The sequence below is a fragment of the Mugil cephalus genome, chromosome 12, assembly GCF_022458985.1.
Source record: "Mugil cephalus isolate CIBA_MC_2020 chromosome 12, CIBA_Mcephalus_1.1, whole genome shotgun sequence".
Taxonomy (NCBI): Eukaryota; Metazoa; Chordata; class Actinopteri; order Mugiliformes; family Mugilidae; genus Mugil; species Mugil cephalus.
In genome coordinates this window covers 22911390-22931524 of record NC_061781.1, presented here as the reverse complement: position 1 = coordinate 22931524, position 20135 = coordinate 22911390, and the positions used below count along the sequence as shown (strand labels likewise).

Sequence of the window (20135 nt, the reverse complement as noted above, 5' to 3'; positions counted from 1 at the left end):
TTAGTTTGTTAAATAGAGATGATTTGCAGATGTCACATTGGGCGGACGGGAGATTGTAACGCAGCACACTTGTTTATTTGCAGGTCTCCAACTCATTTCAAAGTGAAGGCCCAAGTGCGAGTGTGTGAGATGTGGACAGCGAACTGCATGGAGGAGGTCTGTGAAGGAAGCACAAACCCAGAGAAGAGTTTTGTCATGGGCTGGCCTACCTGCAACTGTGTGGCCTCGTTCGGGTACGTACGTACGCACAGCACGGCACACACATCGCTCTCATTTAAGAATAGAAATGCCTGGAAGGAGTAATAGTTTTAATTAGATTTTCTTAATTCGATCAAACCGGGGGAATTTAATGCAACTTAATATCCGCCGACATAACTTCCTTCAGAGCATCTACATGTGCTGCATGGAACGGGCCAGCCCACTAACCATATTTCTAAATTGCCTCTCTGAGTCCCTTCATTATGCTCCTCAAAGAGTACACAGTGTTCTGAGGTGCAGATGTACATTATGGAAGGGGCTGAAAACTAAGCACGCAACCACAAAATCCATAAACCCTTAAGCGCAAAGGCAGTTCCCAGTCATAAAGCTGCTCGGCCGAACCTCAGCGAAACTAGAGTGGATAACCGCGTACACACAGCAGGCACCAACATGCACACAACGCACATAAATGCATTCATCCATGCCGAGGTTCATATATATTTATATATACATGTATATATATACACCTGTCACCTCAGTGGCATAAACACTGATTCATGAACACACACCTATTATATTTTCCCCAGGAATCCAGTCGTAGCTCGGGGTGAAGTCTGCGTTTTTAGCCCAGAGTTACATAACAGAACAAAACAGACTGATTTTCTTTCATCACTTTTCAGCTCTGAGGAACTCAAAGACAAGTGGGTGGCGCTCATCAACAGGTAACTTTTTTTATTTCATTCATTGATTAAAACAATTCAAACGTTCGCAAATCTGAATGAAGGGGAGCAGAAAGAAGGATGCTTTTATATAATCTGCCCCTTTAACCCTCAATAATCAACTTATTTGTAACGTCGTTACAAATAAACTTTTATTCTAACGCCGTCCTCTTATCCCACTCTCAGTCGGATAAATGAGGGAAAGGAGAAGGACGACCCCAAGACCATCCCCCTGAAGATATTTGCAAAGAATATCGGAAATTGTGCATACGTAAGACCCGCTTCTCTTTCTTTTTACCGCTTCTTTCAGCACAAAAATAGCTATTGGGGTAATCAATAACATCACAGCGCTGTAATTTATTTAAAACCTATTTCCTTAACGGCTCCAATGTGTCTCCTCCAGGCCAAGACGCTCGCGGTCAGCAACACTGACAGCACCACTGATGTCATCCACATGGCTCTGCTGCAGTTTGGCATATCAGTAAGTAACCAGATACCGACGATGACACTCGAGCTCTAGTGACTGTACTTTCAAATGACGTCTACAATAATTTTGTGGAGGTTCCTTTACACCGCAGATATGTGCCTCGACAGGTGAAAGTGCAGAACTCCTCATTTGAATAAATAAAATATGCTCTGACCCGATTCTCCTCTGTGCCTCCCTCCAGGGTTGCGTTAAAGACCATCGGTTGTGGGTGAGTTCGAGTAAGGACGACTCTCCGTACCCTCTCATTGGTGAGCGCCCACAGTCATAAGAAAGACACCTCAACGACGCCATGAGCGCCCTTCGGCTTCACGGAAAATGTGTTGATTTTTTGAAACTCTCCAAATATGCGCCCTCTCGTAAATTAATTCACGTCAGAGAAAAATCCTCCCGTCTCCTCTCTTCCACGTTTCGATGAATATTTTGAATACCCACAGTGGGGCGTTAACTTCTGCGCAAGCATCAAATTCAGCATCTGGGAGCGTTTCGTTGCTTTTTTTTTTTTTTTTTCAGTGATATTTCCATGACATTCTTTTGCCATAATAGTTTGTTCTGTAGTTCACGCTAAATTCCTAAAATCCCCGTATTTATGATTCATCGCTGCACGGTGCCAGCCCTGACCTTATTTTTGTTTTAGACTCAGATGCACAGATTGCACATACCAGCACCTCTAACCCCTGGACTCTGACCTCTCATTCAGGCCACGAGTTTCCCTTCAGCATTAAGATGAGCCACATTCGGGATGGCGGGAGTAACGGAGGAGGAGGAGGAGGAGGAGGAGGAGGAAAGGATCCGATCAGTCCCACAGACTGTCCAGAGGTTCTGCTGCTGGACCAGTGTCTCCCTCCGGACACCCAGTGCCAGTTCATCCTCAAACCCAGCAAGGTTGTCCCACGACAGCCTCAACTTCTAGGTAAGAAACAATGATATTTATGCAGCAGAGAGCGGTAAATGTTTAGTCAAGAATTTTCTACAAAACCACAAGAACCAACAGGAGGATTCAGAAGCATTAATGGGGAACAGAAAGCACTTCCTGGAATTTGTTTCACTTGCATAAACCATTTCACTTTGTTTGAGCTCACAGTCACGTTGTTAGTCTTCAAGATGAGTGGGCAAACGAGAAGAAAAGGAGTCACTGAGAACGGTGGGAAAGGAGATCTTAACGGACAAGGGGTTACAGCGGGGGTTAGCGCAGACACTGTGTCAAAATAAGGAAAACATCGGACAGACAAAGGGGAAGAAACCCCAGAAGGGACGGACCAGTGTGAGAATAGGAAGATGGAAAGTGGAAAAGAGATGACAAAGCTATTGGGTAAGTCTGAAGGCCAGCGGAGGTGAAGGAAAAAGAAACAACCAAAGCATGGCAGATAGAGAAAGAGGAATTTACAGGGGGAGAGGCTGAAAGGGGGGGGGTTAAAAGAACTGAGGGGGAGATACAAAGAAAAACAAGATGACGGTGGACAGGCGGGAGGACAAACTGCGGACACCGAGACCGACCGGGATGGAAAGAAAAAAAAAAGGAGGAAATGAAGTTCAGAAGGAAACAAGTTGAGGAGAAAAAGTGTGTGTTTTCCAGTCAAGTAGGCTCCAGTTTGCCAACCACAAGCTTTGCCTCAGATTCCTTAACTTCAAGCATAACAGAATCTTACATAATCACTTCTGTACCAGGCGGCCGCCGCCGAGGCCTAATTGCTCACAACCGACCTGCAAGCTAATAAAATGTATGTCTTTGTTGGGCGGCAGCCATCGAGGCAGAAGCTCCTTTTCATTCATTTTTCAAGTATCCAAACATCCCACTTTTTCCAAACTGCGCTGATTCATTGCGACTTGCTGCACGTCTCGCATGTGAAATCTGAATCAATCCAAAGCTGTAATAGTATCATTGTTTGCTCGATTTTCTGTTCATTTCCCTAATCGCGGCGGTTTCCCGCTTCCAAGAAACTTAACGTGCAAGATCAGATTGAACTTGGGTTGAAAATACTTTGACTGCACTCAAGGTGCATTGATGCATTGAGATGTGTGTCCATTCCTGTTCACGGACAACAACAACAGCGTTACCTCCTGTACTACGGTGTTGTGATTCATTTATTTTGATTAATCTGGAGGAACGAAGAATCTGGAGGAAAGGACTTGGTTTATTTCTGGGAAGAGGCCTTGACTTCAATTATTTGGGTTGTGCAGAAATATGTTCAAAACTAAATTTTCCGATGTGGGATCTTGGGCATCTGTCATCAGGATATTGTTTATTAGGTCCTTCTAAACTGCTTATTATAAACATATTTCAGATGACTCGGCCTGATTGTGGTTTTTGGCCAAAACAACTACTGGGTTGATTTTCGAGAAAGATTGTGACTTTGGTTAAAACAAGGACTTCGACCGTCGGTGCCTTTACTTATTTTTGACTACCTGTCCTTCAACATGTTTGACGTAAGGAAAGTACACAATGCAGTCACTGCTGCTCTTATACGGGTGGGAAAAATATCAGTGTGGCAATATATCGCGATATTTTTTCTTCCGATACAATATCGATTTTGAATTGATTTTAAAAGAAAAGTCATTTTTTGACTCAATTTGTCCAATGAATTATCATCTGATGTGCATATATACAATCAGCACAGTTACATGCACATGAAAATTTTTGCACTAATCAGACTTTAACCGGACTTAAGTTCATGCAAACATGTTACTCCTTATCCAATTAAGACACCCAGGTAATGGGATTAGAAACTTTTTTTTCCGTCATGTGTGCACTTAATCAGACTTTAACTGGACAGCACATGTGCACATGCTCCACAACCGCTGTGCTGGCGTATGACCCCAGAACAAAAACATCCAGGAAAGCCATTCGCAGAAGAAGAAGAAGATAAACTGGGCCGGTAAAAGAGTGAGAAGTATTGTGCTTATTACCTACGAGATTAAAAAGCTGAACTATTATCCATCGTGTTGTTGTTTTAAATGGCGATCTGCCACATGAACGGCTCTTATTTATTTTATTTATAAGACGTAATAGGTCCACCAGAACGGGGGCCATATTCGATTTTCTCCATTACATGTAGACTAGGACAAGGACCACATTCATAAAGTCACATTCTGAGCATAACTCGATTAAGCTGAATGTCTATTTTAAGATGCCTTTAAAATTTCTCAGTGAACTATGTAGAAAGTTACAATATCATAATGTCACAATAATGTATCGTACCGTGAAGTTGTTGCAAATACTCACCCGTACTGTCTCATATTATGGCACAAAAGGGTATGACGGGTATAAAGTCCCATAATTTTACCCCTTTAGGGTTAAGATTTAAAAGGTATGTTCATTTTTAGGTCTAACATTGTGTGCACCTGTTATATAACATGCTAACAGAAGTTTACAGTAAGAAGACAGACATCGCCTCCAGTTGACATGTGGTCTGACTGCTTCCTCGTTGCCCTTCTCCAAATACAGCTGTAGTGATGTAACACCTGATTTATAGCGAGGTTGTGTTTCTTCTTCTTCTTCGTGATGATTGCGAGACACCTGTGCAGTGTCAGAACAGGCCGGTTATGTGACTGTTGAGTATATTTGGGCATGACGCCACAGCAGATTGTTAAATAACGATTTCTGTGTGAGGTATGTCGTATATTTTGCGGGGCCTGCTAGGTCCTCCACCCTCTAAAAGAATCTTTGTTAGGAGAGTCCCACCCTTGGATACAAATCATAGCGACTTAATAACATAAATGTTATCATTTCAAGATTGTTTGCAATTCACTGTTGCTACAATTACGTTTCTCTGCAATGAGCCCTTAAAATAGTTACTGCGGTGCTTGGAGGCTGGTTCAGAAATGCAGTTTAACGATTAATTATGATGTTATCATCAATTTAATATCTCTCTTAATCGAGATTATTTTAAATGAATGAATTTTGGTTCCCAAAGAGACAAAGCCCAATTTTTTTACCACAACATAAACAGAGAGAAGCATCTGTTCATAACATTTCAGACACTAAAATAACATTTAACAACATTAAAGATTGATTTTTTATCATAACTGATGCCATTTACATGCGTTCGTTGTGGAGTCTTGTCTCCCTGCAGCTCACCGCTATTAGACTGAGCAAACCTTTGCTGTTCTTATTACCATGCACTCTGGTGCACAAACACAACGCCGTGTTTCGTAACATCAGAGGAACGCGGAGCTGTTACGTCTTATAAAACATGTGGACATAGCGAAGACAGACCTGCAGACAGGCACTTAAACAGCACAGGTAGACACTGTGTTGCTGAGCAAACAAGCGTCGCACAGTCACGAGTCTTGGGAGTCGCGCACGGCAACACAGGTTCTTTCTTTCACAGACAGACTTGGATGAACAGAGACCACATGCATATGCACATACGTTTCCTTAAAACATTCAATCTTTCTGTGTAAGGTGTGATAATTTGGTGAAATATAAAAATAATTCTATAGTCATCCATATTTTCTGCATTCCTGTGCATGATAAAAGGATGATGATACTCTGTTTATTCTGTTGCAAATAAACGAAAGCCTTTCCGACACAGATTGATGAATCAAACGATTTGGTTTGCTGAACGTGCAGCTCACCTCTTCCTCTTTTCCCTCCACCACTTTAGAGCCGGGTCAGCAGAAGCCCTTTAAGAGAAAGAGGTCTCTGATCAACTGGCCCTTCTGGAGAGGTTCCAGCTCACAGCTGGACGGCGTGCCCCTGTCCCCGACCTTGCTCTCGCCGACCCAGGGGCGGCTGTTCGGACGACCCCTGAGCGCCGTGTGCTCTCCAGAGACCGGCCTGCCCAAGCCTGTCATGGTGAGTGGAGCGGGGGGTCACGTAAGACCAGGAGGGAGGGTTCGCGACCTGGTCTCGGAGGGTCACAGGATGATTTTAGGATTGACTGTGTCTTTGGGGAAAGAAAGAGGAGACGCTTTTAGAAGAGCTTAGTGCCTCCAAAACAGTCGTGACTCATCAGAGAATGGACTTGATGGACCTTCTGAGTTTGTCCTGTGGTGTCTGGAAAGAAGATGTTGTTAGTGGAGGCCTTCATCATCCCACAGATACTTTGAGACAAGGAGTGTCATAGCTATGGGGGTGGGGGGAGTCTGGTCTGGTCTTAGGTGGGTGCTACATGTCTAAGTAACACCCACATGAATGAATACCAGGTTTCCCAGCAGAACACTGAATTATCCTGATTCTTGGTGCTTGAAGGGACCAAAATTCCAAAAAGAAATTGTAATTGACCGGATCGTTGTGCGTTCTTTAGTTAAACTAGTTAATCTTCCATTGAAGGACATGCTGGTGTACCTGTACCTGGAGGGGCCGTACACCAGAGGCGTCTTCAGGCGGTCGGCCGGGGCAAAAGCCTGCAGGGAGCTCAGAGACCGACTGGACAGTGGGACCGAGGACCCGGAGATCACACACCAGTCGGTGTTCGTCATCGCCGCCGTCCTCAAGGTAACGCACTCAACCGCACACACACACACACACACCTCTGCAACGTCTCGTGTCATGTGAAACGAGACAACAGAAAGCGGGAGCGACTGATCTATGTCCAAAGTCACCTAAGTCCAGACAGGATAATCTGTCTCCGCACAGCCAGGCAGGCGGCCAATCACACACACAAGGTGCATCATTGTTCAGGATCCAGGCCAAACAGCCACTTCAGTGTCGGGCATCCAGGGAGCTGCTTTTTTTTCTTTTTTTTCTTTCCCCCTACGGACATTTCATCTCCATTTTTTATGTTGTGCTTCTCCGGTTTTCCCCACAATAGACAAGAACCTAAGACAAATAGCAGCTTAAAGCTGTTATTCAGAATAAATCATTTCAAGATCTTCTTTTTAAGTGAGAGCAGAAAATATTTGGAGTCCTTTTTCTCCAGAACAGTAGTTAGTTCTCACTGTTTGGCATGTTTAATACAGTACACAGACTAATATTGTTTTTTTTGGGGTTTTTTGTTTTTGCACACAGGACTTCCTGAGAAACATTCCAGGCAGCATACTGAGTGGTGATCTGTACGACCAGTGGATGGATGTGATGGAGGGGGAAGGCGGAGAGGAGATGATCTCAGCCGTCCAAAGGTAAGAGCTGTGTTTAAAAGCCCAAATCCTGCCGCTGCGTTTAACAGCCGTCGCACAAAGCAAACACACAGACACCGCAAGTTAAGGCCGAGACACCAACACCTCAGTCTGTGTTGGTTTTTCCTTTAATTGCACATTTATTTATGTTTAGAAAGAGAGCGGAAGGCAGGCAACAAGCTTTAGTTCCACAAGCAAAAAAATTCCTTTCGCTTCGGAAAATAAATGGGAAAAAAAACAAGTATAAAGCATAAAAGCGGTGCAGAAATTCCTGTGGCGTCTGAAATTAGCAATAAACAACATGGCAAACACGCACGCGCTCTGAGAACAAGAACCAGGGAACATCGTGTCGTAACGTCTGTTTGTTGTCGTCCCCTCATCGCCTGGTCTGTCCTCCCTCCATCCTCTCGCAGGTTGCTCCACCTTCTGCCCGCCGAGAACCTGCTCCTGCTGCGCCATGTGATGGCCGTGCTGCAGTGCATACAAGGCAACGCCCACGAAAACCAGATGAACGCATTCAACCTGTCTGTTTGCATTGCTCCCAGCATGCTTTGGGCTCCGGCACCGAGCACCCCTGAGATGGAGGGGGAGGCCACGAAAAAGGTGACACAAACATGCAATGTGGAATGTTTTGAAGTGTTAAGTAAGATGCGTATCATCTAACAGAGTCATTTTATACGCTGGGAAATATGTTTCTTACTGAGAGTTCAGCGACGTGTCCTCAGGGTCAGTTAACTTGGTTCTGACAGGAGTTAAAACATCTACCTTTCAGCATCCAAAAAGCTCAGTTATTGATGGTGTTTTATAATCGTGCAGAGGTTGTCAGGGAACCAGGAAGAACCCTGAGAAGGCAAGAAAAAAATACTTCTGGACAGGACCCTTGTAAAAGTACAAATATGTAGAAAATAGGTACTTTTACACTTTGATTTTCATGCTGGGTTAATAAAAGAGAATCAGTGAGCTTTTAGTTTATTATTAGATTTATCTTTTGCAGTTCCTCCAACGGCCACTTGGGGGTGGCACCAAATGCGAGTCGAGCCGAAAGTGCGTAATTAAGTTCATTGAACTTAGCTACCTTGTCGCTAGCTTCCTGTCTAGGCCCCAGTGATGTTCAATACCACTGATTTTTTTGAAATTCAGGCTGGTATCAGCGATACCGATCAGATACTGATACTTTGTGCAAATACACCCTAAAGTGTCTGGTAAACCTAAAAAAAAGTAGCGTATTTCAAATCAGAGAGAATCGATTTCAGAGCATAAAGTGTTGATGTGCACATCACTAGTTTACAGACTTTTGCAAAAAAACTTGCTCTCTGTAATTTCATCGTTTATGACAATGAGTGAATTTGTGATGCCTCGGTTCCACTTGTGCAAAATATTTGCCCATTTTTGAATTAGCTGGGAGTAAAGTGAAGTCATTAGTCTTCATAAACCTGTGGAGAGGTGTGTCCTTCTTCATATACAGTCAGATGACAGGACCAGACGTCCCTTTTAACTCGTCTTTATGCTAAGCTAACCAGCTGCACTGATTTTAGATTCCCAACTCTCCTACCGATAATTAAAGTAAAAGTGTTTCCCAAACTGAACACTCTGCACACACTCATTCGCTCCGAGTTTGTGCGACTGTGTGTAGAGCCCTGTCCTGTTCAGACAGTTTGCAAACTGAGGAATTTAACGTTCCAGTGGAATCATAGAAGCAAACTGCTGCTGTGTTGTATGAAACACGTGTGACCTGACAGACTGACCCAGAGTTTGACTGACGGGTACGATATTGAGGTTTCTGCTCGTAAGGGTTTGCAGATACAGTGCGCGTTCGCATGCACACATAATCTCAGCCCGAAAGCCATTTGTCAGCAGACTGGAGGTTTCCCAGTGGATGTGAGGAGCTCTGACCTCTGAGCAGAAGCTGACTCAGTAACACACACGGCAGCAAAGACACGTAGAAAAGCTTAGTCACGTTTGCATGCCATCATCTGTAGTTACTCATAACAGACCTGCACTAAATCTTAGTCTCACAAAGGTTTTTTTTTTCTTTTAAATAAGCGAGAAAGCTGTTGAACGGAGTTTGTTCTGGCAAGGTAATTCATACTTTACGAGAACAGTTGCCGGATACCACACAAGAAATAAGGCTGATGTGTCAAGAACCAGGTGTGAGAACAAATTTTCTCTCTTCTTGTGGAGTCACAGCCTTTAGTTTGCCCAGGTTCCACCAAAACAAACGTACTTTCAAACCTCTTATATCTAATAATTTAAAGCATAAGTCTTCAACAGGGAGTCGCAAAATCTTTGGTTGATCGGATATTTTTTATATATGTTTTTTTAACTTTCCCCCACAAATTTAAAGTGAGAAATCCCATTTTTTTTTATCAGGTATGTTTATGTTTATGGCAGCTATGACCTATGCTGCAGCCTCCAGACACCAGGGGGAGCTCTACTCGCTTTGGCTTCACTTTTAAGTAGCTTTGTTTACAGTCTGAGTAAAACGTGAACAAATGTAGCCCCCCTTATACAAATGATTTACCTGTGATGAGCCTCTGAATCTCATTAAATCATCTATGGAGGTGCTGCAGGGGCGTTGAAAACTCTTTGGTTGATTAGACATTTTTTATATATATTTTTTATTTCCTCCCACAAATTTAAATTAGTTTAAAAGTAGATGAGATATAGTGGGTAGGGGGTCCCTACTTAATCTCTCCATCAGTTTTGGGTCCTTGGCTTAAAAAACATCATTTAAAGAATTCACTCAGCCTTTTTGACACTTTCTGGAATCAATTTTAAACCTTTATAGTATATTTTTCGTGGCATTCTTCAGAATATATGTGCAGACTCTTTGAGTATAATATACGTACGTCTCTCCTAATTGTATTTTTGTGACGCTCGAGTTAACTCAGCGGTGGAGCAACGTTGCTCAATCTTTCTACAACTGCGGGCCAGCCAGGCCAACTTAAAATGGATTAATCCTCCAGTAGTAGCTGCAGCCAGATCCCACAGAGGAAGCTCCCTCGCCCACCAGAGCCCAGCGTGTAGTCACTGAAAAATATACAGCGCACAAAGCTTTTTGATTTGTGGTCTGTTTGGAAAGCTACAGTTATTGCGTTACACACAATCTCTGTGGGTGGCTGGTTTGCTTATCTTTTAAAGTGTGTGTGTGTGTGTGTGTGTGTGTACGTCTTGAAGCGGTTGAGGTTCATTGAGAAAACATGCAAAGAATTTCCTACAGAATCCTGAGGCCAAGTGTGTGTTTTTTATGGAAAAGCGCGTTACTGAAACACCTTTTTTTTTTTCCTCTTCACACTCACACACACACAGCGCAAATACCCTCAACACCCACAAATACCTAAATATCTGTTTCACAAATACTCCCCTGATAACACTTTCCCTCCTGCACACACAGCTTATTTGTGTGTTCATTCTGAGCACAGGCGGCCGCTTTCTGGGTAAAAAATGCAAAAAATAACAAAGTGAGATTTCGACATTTCCCACCTAGTGGTCGGAGCCTGGGAGGAAGGGAGGAGGGAGGGGGTGAGGAGGGGGGGGGGGCAGCGCAGGCCTCCTGGTCGTGTAATGGCTGGTTTCCAAATTTGTCCGGAGGCACGTGATCGCTCAGCTTTGGCCAATTCCGTTGAGTCCCTGTGTCGCTCTCCCTTTCACGCAGCGTATAATTTAAATGCCTCTGGCTGGATTTAGATGGCTGTTTTGGAGATTTTGAGATAAATGCAGCTTTAGTTTGTTTGTAACCTAAAACGGAGACAGGGAGACAAATTGTTCAGAAGGAAGTTGTTTTTCTCCAGAGAAACTTTTCTCTTCTGCATTGTTTTTTTTTTGTTTGTTTTTGTTTGTTTTAATTATAATGACTTCTCTACATTACAGTTATCGACAATGTAGAAACGTACCACTTGGAAATAACCTGCAAACTGACAGCCGTGCATCTCTTGATGCACATTCGCTGTATTTTCTCGCGTCCGACTGTATCAACCTGCTGTCATGCGCTGAAATTTCGTGAATGATATACAGCATTTGTTTCTGAATGGTGCAAGGAGTTTAAGATAACATCCTACTGGGGTGAAGACAGAGAAGGAGCTGCAGCGTCTCTGACGGGGCTGTTGATGGATGAAAGTCTCCTGGATGAATGAATGGCCGCAGGCTCTTTCCAACTGTGCTTTGTGTCACGTAGCAACTCTCTCTGAATGAGGGCGAGGAATGCTAAATGAGTGATGAAAGGAGGACAGCAGCAGCTAAAGCTACCTGAAGGAGAGAGTGGTGGGTTAGACAGGGGAGGACGAGTGAACTGAAGCAGAGGAGTAGCACAGGAAATTTATGAGACAAGACGGGAGGAAGTTAAGAAAGAGGGTGAAAACTGAGAAGATACGTCAGTAAAAAGAAGAGAACCTGGAATTAAGGCGTATGCATTGTTTTTTTTGTTTTATATCGCAATAGCTGCACTTTTAAAACTCACTGGAGTCAAATACGAAGCATTAACTGCAGTGAAGTGACTTTCTGTGCAGGAGGTTTGTGGCTGGTGAGACGTGTAGTGACTACAGAAAAAGTTTATCAAAAACTATATTTTTTTTCTGAACCTTTAAAATGAAAGATGTTCAATAAAGTCTGGTCAAGATTTTAAAATAATAGTTTTATCCTTGAAGACGACTAATTAATTCAAACCATCTGCCATCTTCCCAGTTTTGTTGCAGAAGTTCCCAGAAAGCTTTGCTTTCACTCTTCTGTCCAGTTCATCATAAACCAACTCCGTAGGGTTAAAGTCTAGAGACTGGGCCATGGTCCACCCCATGTGTTTTTATCCTGAGGTAGTTCTGGTAGAGCTCGGACTAAAGTCTTGGGTCATTAAGTTGCTGTAGGATGAATCTCTGACCAACTATACCAGAGGAAACTGATGCTGGTATGAAGCCTGGACTGCAAACACAACTCACAGTTTGATCTGGTTATTTGCACCATCACCACCTTATGTTGATAAACTCCTGCTAAAGAAACATCAGCCATGTTAGAGTAGAAAGTGTCCTGTTGTCCAGGAATGAATTTATCTCACCTGCAAGACTCATTCTTGTGAAGATAATTGAGCAGTTTGCACCTGACATTCCTCCGTGGTCTTTTTTATTTAAAGAGCGTATGAAGGCAGACAGTGATGTATGTGCATTTACCTCAGCTGAACAGCTCCAATCTACCAGACTTAAGTGGTGTCTGTCATGTCCGAGGTAATGGAGAAGGATCACAGGGAGTTCAGACACTTGTGCGTTCATAATTGCTCGTTGCGTAAGTATAAAAATTCCTGCAGGTTATATAAAGCAGAGCTGGGAATTAGTCGTAATCCAAGTTAAATGTGGCCTGTAGGCTTTTGTGCATCAGTCATTAGCGTTGAGTTTCAAGGAAATGTTGGATTATACACTCTACTTATTTGTTTTTAATTTTTGTCCTGTTTTTATGGAGAGGTTGGCAACATCCCGTTTCTATAGCATCAAATAGCTACCTAAAACTAAGCTTATCACAAAAATGGACACTTGAATATGCAGCAGTAATGTTTAAACTACCTAAAATAACAGAAACTATCCTTGGAAGTTATTTGACTGGTACTTAAATGTATTAGTTTGGCCCACTTACATGGAGGGGGTGGAGCTTATGACCTATGCTGCAGCCTCCAGACACCAGGGGGAGCTCTACTGGCTTTGGCTTCACTTTTAAGTAGCTTTATTTACAGTCTATGAGTAAAACGTGAACAAATGTAGCGTTTTTTCCATCTTATAAAAGCAATTTGCCTCTTATGAGTCTCTGAATCTTATTAAATCATAGATCGTTAATAGAGGGGTTTCAAAATCTTTGGTTGATTAGACATTTTTTTATTTATATTTTTTAATTTTCTCATACAAAATTACATTTCTTTAAATACACATTAACATGAATCCAACATAGTAGGTAGGGGGTCCCTACATAATCTCTCCTTGGCTTGAAAAACATTGAAGACCCCTGCATTAAATAATAAATTATGTTGTTTTTAACTGAAATATATTGAAATTATCCTAATTAATCACTTTTCTAGTACAAGAATGTACCTTTTTAGCTCGATCGCACTTTGTTTAGACTATTCCGACCACTGAGTCACTGCATAGAGTCGTATGTAAAGGCAACATCTGGCCAACAAACAAAGAGGTAGTCTGTTTATCTCCACCATCTTTCCATACTGTCACAGCAGCACCGCAGTGGCAGGAACAAACAACTAATTTATAAACACAGCAGGCCGATTTCAGCGGTAACTTTCCACGGTTTGGGGAGCCTCCGACGTTTTTTTGGAGTGGCCCCTGGTGTTTGCCGACTATTTGTGTCGTGGGACGTCATATGTGTTTTGTGTGTTTAGTTTAGGAGGCGGTGGTTTTCGGCCAAGCAGTGCGATTTGTTTGAGGACGGATTCCAACTGGGTTGATGATACTCAGAGAGGCAAACATGGAACGTCAAATGATTACATTTCTGACTATTTAAGTAAACAGCTCCTTTTTGGAAATCCTTCTCAATGTGTAGGTTTGATCTGGGGGCTTTTTCCCCCTTAAATATGATGATGAAAACTATCATGTGCATTTTCTTAGGAGACTTTTTTTTCTCTGTCAGAAACTCCCCAACGCTGGATTTGTCCATCGTCCAGCGAGCGTTTGAATTTGTGATACTCAAAAGCTAATACATGATGTCATTTATTATTATCGGGACATTATCCAGGACGGGGAAGAAAGAGCTGACTGAGAGGGTGGATTCAGTGTTTTCTTAGTGTCTGAAGAATGCTAATACTCCTGTAGGACTTGGCAGGTTGACACCAGCCCAAACAAACGAACACAAACCCTCCTCAGGATGATAGTATGGGACATAAAACATGCAGCTTTTGACTACTGACGTCACCGAGACATTTAGGTCAGGATTTTTGGGAAATGAAGCAGACGGTAGCTGAAGCACAAGCAGCTAGGAATCATTTCCACAGAATTATAATCTGCATCCAGTCAATGTCAGGACAGACTGTGTAAATATAGTGAATCAACTTTAGTTTATATGTGTGTGTGCAATCCTCTTGATCAGGGCTCTTTCAGGGCAAAGACCCCAAACTGATGGAGAGATTAAAATAGGGACACCCTGCCTACTATATGTGTTCTATATTAAACTTGACCTTGTGCTATTTATAAATATAAATTACTACTATCATTTTGCATTCAATATAAAACTATTCAAATAATGCACGGGTTCAACTATTTATTTTTTTTTATTTCAAACATGTACATATAAATATATACATCCAAACATGGGATTTCACCTGGGAACTGAACACGCTCACTTTAAATTTGTGTGGGAAAGTTAAAAAACATATATAAAAAATGTCTGATCAACCAAAGATTTTACAACCCCCCTGCAGTATCTCCGTCTTGACGATGAGATTGAAAGGTTGCACTATTACTTCTCTACTAATAATCAGAATAATTACCCAAACAGTCTCAAGAAGAGACTGGCCTGATCAGAAGGAATTTGCAATCACATTAAAGACTTTTTGGAAATATAACCTCTTAATTAGCTAAGTTTAATGTACGTCTTCATTGAACAGCCTGTAACTTACTGCAGAGCAAAGCGAAGATGTTGCAAATGTCTGCAAGATGTAACCGGGCGGCGTTTTTCTCTCTGCCTGCAGGTGTGTGAGCTGGTTCGTTTCCTCGTTGAGAACTGCAACAGCCTCCTGGGAGACGTCACCTCACTGTTCAAGGCCTTCAGCCAGAAGAGCAGCAGCAGTGACCATGGATCTGGTAAGAAAGATGAATAAGTGGAATATGATCTTTCATTCATTAAAAAAACCATGCACAGTACCATTAGTCATCTTTTCTAAATATTTTGTGACCGAACCTCCACTACCAACAACTGAGTTCATAAAAATGCACAGAAAAATAATAAAATCTCAACTACACTAAGACAACTTGCAGAAAAATGTGCGACTAAAGTGTTTTGGATGTACGTATCAACACAGAAACACATCTTCTTGCAGCCTTCGCATTTGCAATGAAGGTCAGACTCAGGGTTAGAGTCTTGATTTGTGTGTGTCTGGCTGATGTTTTTTAAAGGTGAGCTAATAAAGCCTCACAGTGTTGCACCAACACTGTGTCCTCTGTGTGCATGAGTGCGACGGCCTGTGGTCTGTTGATTGGGGTCGGCAGATTGACCCGCGGTGATTGCAGTGATTGCCGGGGGTCACAGGTGCTGATTAAGATCCAGCTGAATCTCCTCATTCACGTACATGTATATATCATTAAGTTTGTAAACGTGTTGTAAATAACCAGCAGGGGTCGAAGAGCACACGGTAGCTTTGTCCTCCCCCTGAAACGAACTGTGAATTCATTCATTCATTCAGACGCTTGGTTCCTCTCAGGCTGCTCTCACTTTCCTGAGTTGTGTGGGCGTAAGTTATAATTCTCCTTCCTGTCTCTTTCCTCCCCAGACGTGTCGTCCTTCCAGATGAACGACTCGTCCTACGACAGCCTGGAGAATGAGCTCAACGACGACCCGGAGTCGCCCTACCAGGAGCAGCTGCCGCTCCGCGACAAGGACAAGCCCGACAGCCGCAGCCGAGACTCCGTCATCACCCTCAGCGACGGCGACCCCGACCCCGACCCCGAGGCCGACCTCCTGCTGCAGCTCCCCCCTCTGGCCAGGCCCCGCAGGTTCAGCCCGGCGGTGCGGCAGCCTCGCGCCCGCCAGGTCAACGGCTCCTCGCAGGGGGGCCCCCGGAGGCTGAGGAGGAGCTCGGAGCCGGCCTTGGCCCTGGCGGGCACCCAGCCGTCGAGCGCGGTGACGGTCCACGCCGACAACGGCCGCAAACCGGTGAGGAAGGCGAGCTACGACGCCGCCATGGAGGGGGGCGGGGAGGAGGAGGACGAGGTGTTCCTGGAGCAGGGGCTGAACGGGCTGCAACTGAAAGAGGCGGCGAAGGACGAGTGCGAGAAGAGAGGCGCCGTGATGCAGAACGGCGGGCGGAGGAAGATTAAACACGCCCCTCCGCCGCCGCTGCGCCTAGACGCCAGCTGTTCCAGCCTGTCGTCGCCGGCAACCTCGCCAACAGGCTCCTCCCTCAGCTCTTTAGACTCCGCCTTCTCACAGTACTCCACCGACTACGCCACCAATGGGGCGGTTCCTCTGAACGAGCCTCTCTCCCCTCACTTTCCCGGACGCCCCCAGCAGTCGCCCAGGGGTTCGCCCCCTCACGGGGACGCCCTGCTTCACTGGATGCAGCCCACCCGAACCGGCCACACCCCGTCCCACTCGCACGGCCTCCACCCCAACACGTGGCTCAAGAAGGACCGGAGCCTGTCGCTCCGGCAGCCTGACGCTGGACACGCAGAGGAGAACTCACCCGTCGTGAATGGGAAATCCCACCCGGGCAGCAACGGCTACTCGGACGCCGCCCACGAGGCCGCGCTGACGCTTAAAAACTGCCAGCGGAGATCCAGCAGCCCTCCGTCCTACCAGCAGGCCATACTGCAGCTACAGCGCAGCCGCTCTCCCTTCTACAGGGGGACGGAGAAACCTCTGACAGTCAGAGAGCTGAGGCAGCTCCACGACCAGACCTGCACCTTCAAACCCCAAATCCCAACCTCTCCCAACAACCCCACAGGAAGTGAGGTCGCACACAGGCTGGCCGGAGTTGAGTGTGCGCAGCCCCCGCAGGGCGTTTTCTACGGACAGACCGGCACCACTCTGGTCCTCAAGAGGCAAAAGTCCCACTCTCTGACGCCGGCCGTGGACGGCCACAAAGAGTCGAGGACCCTCCCTCGCCGGGCGTCCGTACCCGCCAAGGTCACGATGAGCTTGACGCCCTCCGCCAGCCTCACCCTGGACAGACCGCGCACTCCCAAGGCCCAAGATGGCCGCCTGAGAGTGTCGGACGTCGAGCCCAAGACAAACTTTTGCCTGTCTCCCTCCGCCACCCGGGCCGTGAGGGACTACTTTTCCTCGCAGGGCCAGGACGATGCGGACGCGTGCCTGCGGAGGAGCCAGGAGGTGGCGCTGGCCATCGTGCAGGGTAAAAAGGAGTGGCGAAACAGGCGGTGCAGCGACCCGCGACTGGAGGACTTTGAACAGCTTTTTTTTGCCGAAGAGTCGTACGTGTAAATAATACGTCGTGTAGATGAACTGTATATGGGAGACTGGCTTTTGTATGATATGTCCACTTGTATATAACTGTCTTCTTTATTGTTAATATTATTGATAATAATCCTCCATATACACGTTACTGTAATGGTACTTCTAAGGTTTATAAGGTACAGGGCCTGCTTCTTCTCTTTGTCTTCATTATTTAAGTGCTGGGAAACAGTAGATTGATTCATTTGGTTATAATCCACAATATTAATATATCACTAAATCGACTTTAGTGCCAAAATCTGTTTTCTCTGGCAAGAAATGTTGGTACCTCTGGTCTGTAGTTGCTTTTTTTTTTTTTTTTAGCTGGATGAGCCTAAGAAGCATTTATGTTTTGAAGCATTTTGTAATAAAATCCAGACTCATTTAAGTTTTCTTGTGCAGAAAGAAAAGCATCAGTTCTTAGCGAACACCAGCGTCGCTTTGTCCTTCGCAGCAACGACAGAAATTTACTGAAATGCATTTTATCGATGAGGACGGTTTTCAAACGGACGCCCTCGCTGTACATACTCCAACGTTTTCCCACAGCATCTGTAACATTTACAACCAACTGCTTCTATCACGAGAGCCAGAGAGTGAAGTGTTTAGTGGGGGTGGGGGGGTCAGTATTTATTCCTCGTCCTCGGTAGCTCTGGTTTATATCTCCGTGTGTGTGTGTTTGTGTGAGAGAAAGTCTGAAAGTTGTTGAACGCGATGCGAGTTGAATGCGACATTTGAAAGCAGTCTCTCATGAGCTGTTGTCACGGCGACCCTCTCCAATAAATGACCTTATTTCAGTGTGTTTTAACGTGATGAAAAGTATTTTTTAGCAGAATATAACAACACTTTTCATATTAAACTGTGTCTATATTAACATTTTTTACACAAACACGCTGGAATAGGGTCGTTGGCGTGTTAAGTGTTGCCGTTTTAATTAACTGTTGTGACTGTTCTCCTGTATTATTAATATTAAAAACTGTTATTTCCATTACAGTGAATTGTGTCCAACCTGTATAGTTCTGCATATTTATGATACAGATATATATATATATATATATAAATATATTATCTTGTTACTTTGGTATGTTCTCTGTGTGTGTGCGTATGTGTGTGTGTGACAAAATCAAATGTGTATTTTTGTACATGCCAATTCTGCTGCTGCTGTCTCTATAGAAAGTATATTTGCTACAAAATGCACCATTTGTATATTGTGTACATTTGATGTCCAGTGCTCACAAGGTGTCGTTCTTTTGAATAAACGTTGCTCTTGTGAAACTACGGACGTGAGTGTTTCGTTTTTGGGAAAAAACAACAAGAGGAAAGAATTCAGATCTTTTTTTTTGTTGATGATGAAGAGGTGGCGCTCTCTTTTCCTTTATGACTTCATTCTAAAGTCATTTAGTTGTGGCCTCAGACGTGCACGTGACTGGTTGGTCTGGTCTGCGAGATTTGGTTCTAGATAATGAATTAATGATTAACATTTATTTCAAGTATGTGAAGTTAATACTTGTTTGGTTTTGAATAATAATAATTCAACCACCAGTGAAAACTGACTTCAGTTTGTTAGTACCTGCCTTCATGAACATTTTAGGTTTTAATATTGTGTAAGACCTTTTGCCTTTTGAGATTGGACATGGGCCTTCTGAGTTTGTCCTGTGTTGTCTGGTAACAGAATTTAGTCTCTTTGGGTCCCGCGGGTGGAGGGGAGGGTCCTCTCTCTCTGTGGATCAACCCACGGATACTTAATCAGTTTGGCATCTAGTGAATTTGGGTCAACACCTTGTCCTGTTTATTTTTTGAGTTAAAATATTTTTCTGTGTGTGTGTCTGTGTCAGACGTCATTGCTATGGGATGGAGGGTGTCTGGTCTGGTCTAGGTGGGTGCTACATGTCTAAGTAACACCTGATGAATGAATGATGAATGAACACATGAATGAATGCCAGGTCCAAAAGCTTCCCAGCAGAATATTTAATAGTCACAAGACGGTCGACGTTATTTACTTCTCCTGTCAGTTTAATTTATTGTATTTCTCTGAGGTCACTCAAACTGAAAATTCACAAAACCACAGATTTACTATCGTTTTTACCAGGACAGTTGGAGGTGAACTCTTTAAAAAAAAAAAGGCAGCAGTTTCATCACATGTGCTCTGTGAATTCTGGGTTGGCTGGTGTCATGTGTTGCATTCATCCTAAAGGCCGACGTCTCATTGTTTAATGAAGATACAAATGCATGTGTGAGTGAGTCTCCTAGTGATATGGGTAATTACAGGTCATAAAGGTGTGCAGAGACCTTATTTATTACAGTAACATCCACACAAATGTTTTTTGAGTTGTTCCTGAAGTGTTTTTGTGTGTGTGTGTCTGTGTCTTCTGCATTTACAGAATCTTTCCAACTTTAAAAAACAGGAACTGTTAATTAAAAAAATTACCATCAGCAGCATCATAATATGGAAAAATGACAAAAGATTAAAACACTTTTTAACACTTTCCTAACACCACAAATCACAGAGGAAACTTGACACTGCAGGCTGG

At 43.9% G+C, this 20135-nt stretch overlaps 1 protein-coding gene across 2 annotated transcripts in view; it reads left to right on the top strand.

The window, feature by feature from the left end:
- Nucleotides 1–18882, top strand: part of LOC125017741 (rho GTPase-activating protein 20-like) — a 60116-nt gene extending 41234 nt beyond the window's left edge. For both annotated transcript variants that reach the window (XM_047601209.1, XM_047601210.1), the window contains exons 4-15: nucleotides 84–233; nucleotides 879–920; nucleotides 1104–1188; nucleotides 1321–1398; nucleotides 1586–1652; nucleotides 2102–2314; nucleotides 6009–6199; nucleotides 6677–6841; nucleotides 7355–7464; nucleotides 7875–8064; nucleotides 15131–15242; nucleotides 15929–18882. In XM_047601209.1, the coding sequence (XP_047457165.1) occupies nucleotides 84–233; nucleotides 879–920; nucleotides 1104–1188; nucleotides 1321–1398; nucleotides 1586–1652; nucleotides 2102–2314; nucleotides 6009–6199; nucleotides 6677–6841; nucleotides 7355–7464; nucleotides 7875–8064; nucleotides 15131–15242; nucleotides 15929–17598 (3073 nt within the window). In that variant the 3' untranslated portion in view covers nucleotides 17599–18882. The remainder of the gene's footprint in view (nucleotides 1–83; nucleotides 234–878; nucleotides 921–1103; nucleotides 1189–1320; nucleotides 1399–1585; nucleotides 1653–2101; nucleotides 2315–6008; nucleotides 6200–6676; nucleotides 6842–7354; nucleotides 7465–7874; nucleotides 8065–15130; nucleotides 15243–15928) is intronic.
- The last annotated feature ends 1253 nt before the right edge of the window (nucleotides 18883–20135 follow it).